The sequence below is a fragment of the Gossypium arboreum genome, chromosome 11, assembly GCF_025698485.1.
Source record: "Gossypium arboreum isolate Shixiya-1 chromosome 11, ASM2569848v2, whole genome shotgun sequence".
Classification (NCBI taxonomy): domain Eukaryota; kingdom Viridiplantae; phylum Streptophyta; class Magnoliopsida; order Malvales; family Malvaceae; genus Gossypium; species Gossypium arboreum.
This window is the reverse complement of record NC_069080.1, coordinates 40826018-40838687: the sequence shown is the minus strand read 5'-3', so window position 1 is coordinate 40838687 and position 12670 is coordinate 40826018. Positions and strand designations below refer to the sequence as shown.

The 12670-nt window shown below is 28.0% G+C and overlaps 1 protein-coding gene and 1 long non-coding RNA gene across 3 annotated transcripts; one reads left to right on the top strand and one right to left on the bottom strand.

The window, feature by feature from the left end:
• Positions 1–3058: 3058 nt before the first annotated feature.
• LOC108471241 (uncharacterized) lies at positions 3059–5198 on the bottom strand. Of its 2 annotated transcripts, XR_008274599.1 has the most exons (4): positions 4775–5198; positions 4559–4649; positions 4406–4474; positions 3059–3245 (listed from the first exon to the last, which is right to left on the bottom strand). It is a non-coding gene; the product is annotated as an uncharacterized LOC108471241 (long non-coding RNA). The 2 variants fall into 2 exon arrangements; XR_008274598.1 differs by lacking the exon at positions 3059–3245 and having other exon boundaries at positions 4251–4474; positions 4775–5196.
• An 884-nt stretch (positions 5199–6082) lies between these two features.
• Positions 6083–9069, top strand: LOC108472975 (BTB/POZ and TAZ domain-containing protein 4-like). Its single transcript, XM_017774543.2, has 6 exons — positions 6083–6535; positions 6672–6999; positions 7426–7562; positions 7742–8063; positions 8135–8451; positions 8568–9069. The coding sequence occupies exons 2-6, from the start codon at positions 6733–6735 to the stop codon at positions 8704–8706; spliced, it is 1182 nt and encodes a 393-aa protein (XP_017630032.1). The 5' UTR covers positions 6083–6535; positions 6672–6732; the 3' UTR covers positions 8707–9069.
• The last annotated feature ends 3601 nt before the right edge of the window (positions 9070–12670 follow it).

Here is a 12670-nt window from a genome sequence, read left to right as displayed (position 1 = left end):
AAAACAAGACATCTCCCTAATTGGACTTGATAGACAACATATTAATCCTTTAATCGGTTTGCTCATTTTTTATTAGACTAAGGACATGTTTAAGTTCATCTACTAATAGAAGTTGTCTTTTTGTACTACGACCCGACCATGTAATACCACTTAATATTTGTTAAAAATTTAGACAACAAATTAGTAACATTTGTTTCTATTTTGTTTTGCGTGCAAAAACCATATGACGACAATTATACAAAGTATATAAATGTAATCAATGAAAATTTTTTATTAACCAATTTGTCCAGAAAAAATTACAAGTGTATATTAATGAAAATACTACACTTAAGACAAGATCTAACAATATCGCTTAGCTTATAGGGAGTGTAGGAAATCAATCTAGACATGTGATTAGTTGTGTCACGTGTATAGCTGATTCTTAGGAGATTAGTTACGTAAAATACTGATATTCTGTATGAATTAAGATTTTGTATTATAGATCCTAATTTATAGGTGTCTATCAAAGCTATATGCACAGGATACTATGTGTTATATATAGGCATTCTGCTTCACGTTAATAATAACAAGCGTCATTTACAATGTTATGACGTAATTCAATCCAAAAATTGCATGTAAAGGGAAGTTTAACTTTTTGAAAATATATTCCCCTTTAACTCTATGTTTTCATACAAAAAAATCTTCTTGCATTTAAATTGAGAAATTGTACCTACCCACAAGGACTATACCTCTCAACCACCAAGTCTACCTTTACCCTTATTCCTTCACCCCCATTCTTATCACAACCAACTCACAAACAGGTTCTTCCATCATTAATGGCTCCGTTCGTGAAGGCCTCTCACTGACAGCAAAAACTTCAATATGTACTTCTCTAAATTCTTTCATGTCATCTTCACCCCACACCTCAACTAAATCAATAACCAAATTGACATTACAATCACCCATACTCACGTATCAAAGACATCGCAATATCACAAGCATGCCTTAACTCATATTCCGAATGCCTACCAAAATAAAAACAACACTTCTCTTATTCATACTCCTAATTTAACAACCTAATTGCCTAATCCCATAGTCTCATGAATCATATATCATCCAAAACCTCTAGTCGCCATACGAAACGCAAAATCACAACCATCCATCCTTAGCAATGAGCTTGTACCTCAATCCAAAATAGTTACTCGATCTTAGAATAACATTTCCTAACAAAAAAAAGTGATTAATTTTCGTACCTATCTTATTCCCACCCTGATATAAGCATGGGGGCCCAAATTCCAGCCTAAGAACATGTTCAGTTTAACCTTTTACAAGGCCCATTTGACAAGACCAAAAGATCTCAAAAATTGAAGCTTAACTTTAGATGTGATACATGTGCGAATGGGGTATTTATTAACTTAAATTCATCGAAGTTACTGTAACCTCAAAAGATTAATCGATTTGTAATGAGTTTTTAGATGAGATCTCGTGATTTCTGGGTTGAGATGTGTTCATATCGATCAAAACGATGTCTCTTAACTTTTAAGTGCACTTTGAATCACTCAATTTCGAGTCTAGGAGCTCAAGTTATGGTCATTTTAATGAAGATTGTTGAGTAGAATTTTTAGACGGGATTACGAGAAATTACGAATTCCAAGTTTTAATTCAAGTTTAACTCATATTGGGTTCAATATTAAGGTTTAAATTTGATTATATATGAGCCCGATATTATATTTATTAAGTTCTATATTTATTTATTTATTTTGGATTTTAGATTTTTTTCAATATTACCAATTTTTAGAAATTTTATATTTCTTAGTCAACAATAAAATTTATTTAAACTTGAACTACTTATTATTTAAATTAATTAGAGTTTCATTATATTTAGGATTTTTATTTTGATATAGTTAACTAACCTATATAAAGGCATCTTCATTATTCATGAGACACCATTCATTATTTTGATTCAATATAGCTCTTTGACTTTCTTTCTTTACAAGATATCTTTCTTGTTCATTTTCGAAGTTGTTTTCTTCTTGGTTTTGAGTTTTTTTATTTGCAAGATATCTCTCTTGTCTATTTTAGAAGTTATTGTCTTCTTGGTTTTCTTCTTGAAGTCATGGAAAGTTTTTCACCTTCCAATTTACTAGGATTCAACCTTAAGGGATTGGTAATAACCATTTGTGAAGCTTATTGAAGATTCTTCTTCAACGAGTTTCATATGCATCGCCTTTTCATCACCTTTCATTAGATTCTTCTTTCCATCATCCATCTTATTTTTAGTTCTTCTATTTAGCTTGATTGTTTACTTTGTGCTTGGTTAATTTTATTACTTAGATTTTTTAACTTGCTTTCATTTTAATTTAATCCATAGATCCAAGAAACTCATTAAGATAAAAAAATTTAGTTAAGCTTCTATGAGTCCCAAAATAACTTAGATTCATCTTTTGGGCTTACTAGGTTAATCTTGTATCATTTGATATCAAACTAAGTTAAGACCGATTGATGAGTGACCCCAATTCAACGAAATACTTAAAATATGGTATAAATATAAATAAATAAATAATGTTATATTATCCATTTGTCAATGAAAAAAAAACTCCTCAAGTGAATTTAAGATGTGACATTTTTATTTTTAATATATTATAAGAGTATTTGGCAACATACTTTGGATAATGATCAAGTCATTGCATCCTAATTTTTTTATTGAACCTTTATGGGTCTAATGGAAACTTACAATTTCATTGATTTCTTTTTAGGTAAATGTTATCTACAGTGATTAAATTTTAATTAAAATTACGTTTCAATTATTTAATTTTCTAAAGTTAACATAACATTTATTAATATTATTAGATTGTTACATTTTAGTTACTCTTTGATTAACTTTTGTTGCCTCTAGCTAAATGATGATGGGGCACATTAACTTGAAAGATTAATAATTAATTTTTCCCTTAAATTCTAACTAAAATATAAATTTGATTCTTTTAGAATTATTTCTAACAGTATTCTAAAAGAAAAAATCTAAAAATATTAGCAAACTCTAAAGAATAACAAATTCAAAATTTATTTTTAAAATTATAAAAACATTTTAAAAATATAATTATTGAACATTTTAAAAAATAATAATAATATTCTAAATAGAGAAATTGGCGGTACCGCATCGTGAATGAATCCACACTTTCTCTTAGAACCCCTCGTTGATCCTCTTTAAATGATCTTATTTCGTTAAGACAAACTCTTAGACGTTGATCCACACTTTCTCTTAAAACCTGCTGTTGACCCATTTATCTATTATCTAATGGTAAATCTACCATAATCTTAGAAGTTAAGGAGCACAAAATTCAAAAAATATTTGTTTGTTTAGATGAGGATTTAGACAAAGAATTTCATTTTTATTAAAGTTTTAAAATTCTAAAAATAATTATTTGTTTGGATAAAAATATTAAATTTCAAAATTTAAAAGAATTTTAAGAATGGATTTCTGTAGTTTAATTTCCTTATTCAAATTCCACTTGAAGAGGTGGTTTTCAAAAATCATCATAATTATGTTTCATTTAATACAACATGGTCCCACTAACATAAAAAATGAACTCTAAGTTTTTTATTTAATTCTAATATAAATATATATATTTAATATTTTATTTTATTAAAAATATTTATTACTTTTTAAAAATCTAATGATACCTATATTAAAATTTTATATTATTTATTTTAATAAACTATTCCTATTTTATAATTATTTTTAATTTAAAATTCCAATAATCTATTTTTCCTAATACAATTATTTCAATCAAGCAAATTACAATTGCTAGCATTTTAAATTAATGAATTTTAAAATGCTAGTATTTTAAAATCTCCAAAATTTTAAAATATTCATTCAAACACAAGGTTTTCTAAAAATAACATGTTTTTATATTATTAGTTTAAAAAAATAAAATATGAAATTATTAAAATTGCACATCCAGGTTGAACTTAGATAAATAGATATCTAGATTCATTTAAATCTCAACAACCATTTATCTTAGTTCATTATACATGTAAAATAAAAAAGTACTAAGTTTTTAATATTAATATTTTTGAAATTATAAAAAGTAAATTACTAAAAAATACACATTTAAAATGAACTTAGATAAATATAAGTCTAGATTCATCTAAATGTGAACATCCTTGTAGATTCTTTATGCATGTGAAATAATAATAATTCTTTTATATTATTTTTGAAACCCTAAAATTTATATTAATATGTATTTTAAAATTTTGAAGACGCACGTCTTTATTTTATTGGTAATTAATAATGTCAATTAGGTACCTAAAAAGGTACCATATTGATTAATGATTTTCAACTAAATAAAAGTTGTAAAATTCAGAGAATAAAATATACATTAACCCTACTATATCAAAGAGCTAGATAATTTGAGAACAGCATTACCTCTGAAAGTTGAAACAGGAGACCGGTGGAGATGCCCGAAAGAGGGGTACATAGAAGTAAACTTTGATGCTGCATTTTGAAAGAATGAAGAAATATCATGTTCGGGAATTTTATTAAGAGATTCAAGAGGAGATGTCATTGCATCTAAATTACCTTGCATGAGAGGATTTCTTCGCCTTTTGCGGCGGAAGCTAGGCTCTGTGTGGAGGCGTTGAGGTTATGCTTAGATCTAAATGTACAAAACCTGGAGGTTGAAGGTGACTCTCTAACAGTCATTAAGAAGGCAACTAAAGATGAAACAGATTCCTCCGAAATATCGGGGTATATGGAAGACGTGAAGAGGCTGAGTAAAGTTTTTCAAAGCTGTACCTTTCTGCATGTGAAAAGATTGGCCAACGAAGCGGCGAACCAGTTAGCCAGGGAAGGTCTTCGGCAAAAATAGGGGATATTCTTGAGGTATGGGATCCCAAGGTTGCGGTGATACTGATTGAGCGAGACCGTAGCTTGTTGGAAGCTCTGGACTAAAACGCACTGGACGATGAAGGATAAAGAAGCAACAAAAGTTTTGACCGCCGCGTTCCCAAGGAAGATGAACAGTTTTCCCCTGGTTTTTGTTGCTTTTGTCGATTTGGTGATGGAGAATTCTAAAACTTGTTTTTCTGCTTTGTGAAGCGTCTCCAAAAAGCTTTGCTGGTTTTTTTTTTTTTTTTGTTAATTGTTGGGGCAATCTGTTGGGCCATGTCTTGGTGTGTTTATGCTAATTATTCTGGTAGCCCAATGGCATTGTCTTGGGTTTGGTTTTATAAATCCAGCTTATATTCTAAAAAAATAAAAATGGTCATGTTGTCAACTATATAGGAAAAAATTGAATATTTTAGCAACAATTTCCCTCTTTAGAATTTTATGATTTTTAATTTTTGATATTTTAATTTTTTGAACATTTTAAAATTATTGTTAAGAAAAATTCTAAAAATATTAACATGATATTTTAATAATAATTTAAGTGTCAAATTAGTCATTAATCATTTGTGTTAAAATACTGTTGCATCATTTAATTAAGAGGTATTAAAGTTAAACATCAAAATATAACAATTTAATTATATTAGTAATTAATATGTAATATTTGAAAATTAATAGATCGAAACATAGTTTTAGTCAATGTTTAGTGCCTATTCATGGAGCTTACTTTCTTTTCTTATTATGACCTTATTTTTATAATAATTATATTTTTATTTTAGCTTTTATGGATACTACGAAACAATACATTATACCTTGTTATCTTTTTGAGCTAATGATAATGTTTTTAATAAATTTTTATTTTAATATTCTTAATTATAATATTTATTGTTAATTCATTTCTTTCAAATAATAGTTAATAATTTTTTAATTTTATGTAAATACATAAATAAATATAATTTAAATATAATAATAATGTAAATTAATTTATTTTATCAAATATATAAAATTTAATTTAATATCCTTAGTAGTTATTTTTCCTTCTCATTATAATTACATCACTCTTATATTTTATTGTTGATTGTAACTTCATTAATATAATATTTAATTTATTATTTTACCGAAATTAATTTCACCTAAGGAGGAATCAAATCCCCCAGTGAAGCACAAAAGTAAGGGCAAAACGGCTTTGTGTAGAACAATTTTTTACTCCCGCCCCACACCGTCCACGTAACTAACCAAAGCAACCAACCATTAAAATAGAAGCGCCCGACCACCCGTTGTAAAAAGTAAAACGGAATTTGTCCAAAACCATTCATTTTTTTTCATTGAAATCAAGCGCGTGAAGTGAGCAAGAAGAATCGTGCATGTTATACTCGCACATAAATGTTGATTTTATTTTTATTTTTAAATATTAAATTCCTTGGCGGTTTTTTCCGGTTCACTTTTTTTTCCGGCCTCTGCACCCGAATTGGTGGCGGTGGCAGTGGCGGAGGAACTGATAGATCGTTGCCATATCCATTCTTCTCTTTTTCTTGCTTTTTCTTTTTCATATAATTAAAAAGAGTTCATTTTCTTCGAGATTCGTTGGAGATTTTGTACGGAAACATGTTAATTTCTTCTTATTGATTCTGCATTTTCCAAATCCCAGACACTTTTGATTTAGATTAAAAGGTGAGTTTTTTCTTGAAAACCCATGTTTTAGATTTCATTAATCTTTAATTTTGGTCATGTTTCTATAAATATGCAAATTGAAACTTGTGATTCTGTGTTGCTCATCGAAGTTTCTGCTATTTCATTCTTTTGTCAGATCAAATAAAAAAAGAACCTGAGTTTGATTGTCATTGAATGCCTTCCAAAAGTGAAAGTTAATGGGGAAGATGGAAGAATGTATTACAAAGCAAACTTGTCAAGGTGCCAATAAGGTTTTTCCAGCGCCACCTCCATTACCTGGTCCAGCTAAAAATTGTAGGCGGAAGGGGTCACTAATGAAGAATGGGTCAGCCATAAGAGGAAACAATTGTGCCGCGACAGCAACCAGGGCTTTGTGGGATAGGCTCTTTGATGGAGGCTATAAAACTGATGTTATCATTAAAACTGATAATGGTGGCATCATCTGTGCGCATTCTAATATTCTTGTAAGCGCTCCTTGTCTTTTCTATCTTTAATGATGAAATTAATGGACGTTATGCTTTGAGCAATACCCTTGTTATTTGAACAATCTCGATTCCGTATATTGTTGATTTAACCAGGCATTTTTTTATGGTTTGGTTATACAACTTAATTTTATATATCAGTTTTAGACCATAGATATTGGAAATGAAATCCCATTTGGTGGAATGCGACATTGATTCATTTAGCTCATGAGCAAGTTGTTATATTTTTTTAGCATAACCAGCAAAAGGAAAGCCACATTTGCCCCCTTAATCCTTGTAGGATCGAGTTGTTTAGTGTTTTAATGTACAAGAAAATAAAGCTAATAGCAACTATTTAGCAATTTGGACATGGTGTCTTGAACAAATTTATTGACTCAAATCCCTTCACTGGATCTTTTTTGCTAACAGGGCATGGCTTCTCCTGTACTAAGAGGCATGTTGAAACAAGCAAAAGGATTTGGTCACAGAAGACCAATTTCAATCCACATCCATGGTGTTCCACAAGATGCAGTTCGGGCTTTCATTCGATTCTTGTACTCTTCCAGGTAACTTCTCTTTTGCCTTGGAAGACTTTTGGTCGAATTCAGTTTTGTGAACCAGTAAGTCCTTGGCAATTACTAGTTACCTTCACACTTTGAACTTGTTGTCAGTGTCACTGAGATCATGTGGTTACATCATGCATTCATGCCGGCATGTGCTAATTGTTATTGGTTTTGATCTGTAGTTATGAGAAAGAAGAAATGAAGGAATTTGTGTTGCCATTGTTGGTGATGTCACACACATATGTTGTTCCTCAGCTGAAGCGAGTTTGTGAACAGCAACTTGAGCATGGCTTGCTTACTATAGAAAATGTAGTTGATGCCTTCCAGCTTTCATTACTGTGTGATGCGCCTCGACTAACGCTGATCACTCACCGTATGATCATAATGACCTGCAAGGCCGTTCGCGAAACTGAAGGGTGGAAAGCAATGAAGAAGAGCAATCCAGCACTAGAAAAAGAACTTCTTGAATCCATGATGGATGAAGAACATGGGAGGGATATCATGGTAAGGCTGCTTCACCTTGTAACCTTGGGTTCTAGCAGTTTGATCTAAATCTCTAAATGCAAATTTTGCAGATGCAAAAGGAGAAAAACAGGAAATCAAATGAGCAGAGGATCTACCTTCAATTATGTGAAGCAATGGAGGCTCTTGTTCACATATTCAGAGATGGTTGCAGGACAATTGGACCACATGATAAGGATTTGAAAGAACACCAAACACCATGCGATTATGGAGACTGTTGCAAAGGGTTAGAATTGCTTGTTCGCCATTTTGCTAGTTGCAAGTTGAGAGTCCCTGGCGGCTGCATTCATTGCAAAAGAATGTGGCAGCTACTGGAGTTACATTCCCGTCTCTGCACTGATTCAAATTCGTGCCGAGTTCCTTTGTGCAGGTACCTTTTAAAATGCCAAATTTAAGACGATATGGTTGATGCCAATTTGATCTCTTAAATAACCAATTGCATAAATAAGATATTTGTCAATATTGAAACCCAACCTTCCAATTCAGGAACCTCAAGGAGAAGATCAGGAAACAAAGCAAGAAGGACGAAATCAAGTGGAAATTACTTGTGAAAAGGATATTAAGAACAAAGAGAATTGGAGGTGCACCAATTTTTGTGTCCTCTAATTACAACTCTTCACCATAAACAATATCCACCTCTCTTATTTCAGGATTAGACCTATCCATTCTAAAAAATTTTAATCCTCGAAATCAAGTTGAGCCCGAGTCGGTTTCACTGTTAAAAAATAAAAAACATTAAAAGTATTTTTATATTAATATTTATAATTAAAATTAAATAAGAATATATTATTAAATATAAATTTCAAAACAAAATCACAAAATACATCTCCAAGGCTTGGTTTGTACTAATTGAATGAATCGAGCCAAACAAATAGTCCGATCATTGTATATATCTAAGTCTGATTCATTTGTAAATATTTAATTGTACAAAAAATATTAACTCCCGACTCTCTTCTCAACACACAATGTACATATATATTTTGTGTGAGTTTTGTCCAATTTTTGTCAGTTATATATTGTATTAGTTGAATTCTGTATTTATGTTTATTCTTGTAATTTATACTTAAATTTATTCTAGTGAAATTAAAAAAAATGTCGAACTATAAATTAGTTTTTCCAAATTTTACTCTAATTTCCATATTGGTGAATGAGGGACATATTCTTGAAATAATTTTAGTCAGATTTTTGTTTTTTTTTAAATATTCATTTAATTTTTGAGACTCATATATATAATATAATTTTTCTGAGTAAACTACAAAAGCAAGTCATCTAACTATGTTTTTGGTCATCAAATTATTAATTTTTCAATTTAATTATTTGACTTTTCGAAATTAAATATTTTATTCACTCTCTAGTTAGTTAGTTGTCGTTAGATGAGTAAGGAAAAGCTGATTTAGAATTTTTATTAGCCTAGTAACAAATTTAATATTTCAATGTTTATATATTTTATCAATTTAATCTTAAATCTAAAAAATTCAATAAATTTAATCACAATTTTTACAAAATTTTTCATTTTAATTTGAATTCTAAAATTTAATAAATTTAACCTATAACATCTACAAAATTTATTAATTTAGTTTTAATTTTAAAAATTAAAAAAAAAAAAGGGTATACGATTGACTGCTAGGTTGAGAATCCATCTAAGGCCTCCTATACTGTTGAAAGATTTGTTTAAAGAAAGTCAGTCTACAGGTTTCCACTCTGTAATTTGTGGTGTCAATGAGTGGCTTCAGATGAGTTGTATTTTAGTATGCTGTATGGCATCGTTGTATTGCTGTTATTGAGCCACACAATAACCTTATTTGTAATAATATTTACATTAAAAAAACCTTACTTTTAGGATCCCAAATTACTCTTTCTAGGAGAAGCATCTATTTATATCGGTAAAAAGTTAAAGTAAATATATTTTTTGTACGGTTAATATTTTAATGATTCGATTATTAAATTTATTGATATAATTATATTTGTCATGCATACAAAATTTTAAATCGATCCGATATTTTTATCATATCTATCTACAATACTCAATGTATTAATATATATATATATATATATATATATATGCAATGATTGAATATTTTTACATAAAATAAATAGTTGAAAATTTATATTTTAAGTCAAACTTGACATTTACTATCTATATAAATAAGATATTAAACCCAACCGTCTAACCACTAAAATATTGATCATACGAAAAATATAAAAAGTCTAAAATAACTTTACTTTTACACCGAGTAGATTCAACACTTTCATATTTTAATTCTGAAAATTTGCTTATATTATGTTACTTCCTAATCCTATCTCACAAAACTCCAAAATCCACTTATTTTTAATCAAATTTCCCAAATCTCTTCATGTTTCTCTTTCTATCATTTTTCTTTTTCTTTTTAATTATTTTTAAATTTTAACATGATGTTAAAATTTCTTTCATATAAATTTATATTTAATTAATTGGAAACATAATCATTTTATTTTACTGTAACTTTTAAATTTTGTAATTTACATTACTTTAAAATTTGTGATAAAAATGTTAGAAAGTTTATAAAATCAAATTTTAGATACACTATGTTACTAATTATAATATAAAACTCAACTTGGAAAACTCGAACCAAATTTTATTCGATGAATGAAATCAAATAATTATCATCATCGTCATCCAAAATGATAGCCTGTTCATAGTAATTATTAAATAGTTATCAATATTATTTATAAAACTTGATGCAAAACCTCTAATATTTATCAAATATTTATTTGCAAATCTTGGAAGCAAAATTTATAATATGAAATAATTAAATAATTAGTAAAATTAGTAATATCAATAAAAGTCGATTGAGTCTTAACTCAATTAATATCAATATTATGGTCGGTGTAGGAGGTTGTGGGTTTAAGTGTGATAAATCACATTATCCTCCTATTTAAAGATTAGGGAGTGACTATTGATAATACTAGGCAATCGTATAAAAAAGACCAGATATGACAAGAACATATAATGATATTAATATTAAAAAAAGTAATATGAATAAAAAATTAGAATATTAATTATATCAAATCAATTAATATTACAATCATTTTATTTAAATTGAAATTATAAATGTATATTAAATATAAATTAAATCAAAACATTTAATGATATAAATTAAAATTATTTCATATTGTTGGAAAATATGAACATCACATATATAATAAGGGTAATTACATGTTATTATTTACTATAATGATAGGTTAGCCTAAATTAAAAGTGACCTAATTTGGTTAAAATTTTATTGGGCTTTAATTATTAAATAAAGTATGGGTCAAATATGTGTAGATGCTCTAGTAATTGAATTCTAATCAAATTCTGATTAATGATGGGCTAATTAGAATTTAATTAGAACTAATATGCTAAGGTTATAAATATTAGGGTTATGGTCCCCAAATTATACACAAGATATCTTTTTTAATATCTCATCATTAAGAAAGAGAGAGTAGATATTCTCTGAATTTCTTGTGTGCTAATTTGAAAGATCAAATCCCCAAGATCCAGTAAAACTTCAAGGAATTTATGGATTTAGGTACGCTTCCGCATCTAGTTTTGTTCTTGATTTATTTATGATGATTTGACATGATAGATCCTAGTTTATTAAGTTTTATTTTAGATTTATTTTACAAATCTAACAAGTGGCATCTGAGCTTTGACATGTTGAATCATTGAGAATGAATTGATTCTTTATTATTTTTGGATTGATTCATTTTTCTTTTTTAATTTTATAGATTTGATATTTTAATTATATATTATGTTGAATCTTTGAGACTCTGATAAATTTTTGGGTTTTGATTCTTTAAATAAAGTTTTAGGGTTTTATAAATATAATCTAATTTAATATTTACATATGCTATTCGGAAGATGAAGTTTTGTTTATTTATTTATAATCAATTGATAAAAATTAATTTTTGAGATTTCTTTCTCTTATTTTCACACAATTATTTTATAAATTTTGGTTAAAATCATTATTAAATTAAAGTTACAACTTACAACTTTTTGCAATTGAAGAATTCCAATTAGGTTATATAATTGGTTTTAAAAGCTAATTCACTTGATAATCGAATAAATGAATGTTGGTAAGTTTTTTTCATACTATTTGTTTTAAATTTTCTGTTTGTGATTGAATATATATGTAATTATCATCTTTTGCCTTTATTCATGATGAATTATATTCACCATTGAATTTAATTCATATATATGAATGATTAGCTTTGGTTTCGTTATAATTATTTTATATAAGTTTTAGTCCTTATGGAACCCGACTAAAATTAAAATATTTGGGATTTTTTAATATGGTGGCTATGAATTTTCATAAGTAGTTGCTCATATAAAGGCTTTTATATAATTTGTGATTCTTTTTATATTTAGTTGGTATGTGTGCGTATAAAAAAAATATGATAATGTTTTTAGTCATGAATATAAATTTGAGTTTACATGAAATATGTAAGGCAAGCCAAGATTAAAATTATATTATTATAATTGTGTATATATTATGTGTGTATATATATTATATGCATATCAATGATTTTGAGGATTAATATATGATTATAGTTTGTGTGAATAGGTG

Excerpts from the sequence above, each read along its gene's own strand:
- LOC108472975 (XM_017774543.2), top strand. The coding sequence starts at position 6,733 with ATGGGGAAGATGGAAGAATGTATTACAAAGCAAACTTGTCAAGGTGCC. Across the intron at positions 7,563-7,741 it reads CGATTCTTGTACTCTTCCAG|TTATGAGAAAGAAGAAATGA; the intron begins GTAACTTCTCTT and ends TTTGATCTGTAG. Across the intron at positions 8,064-8,134 it reads AACATGGGAGGGATATCATG|ATGCAAAAGGAGAAAAACAG; the intron begins GTAAGGCTGCTT and ends CAAATTTTGCAG.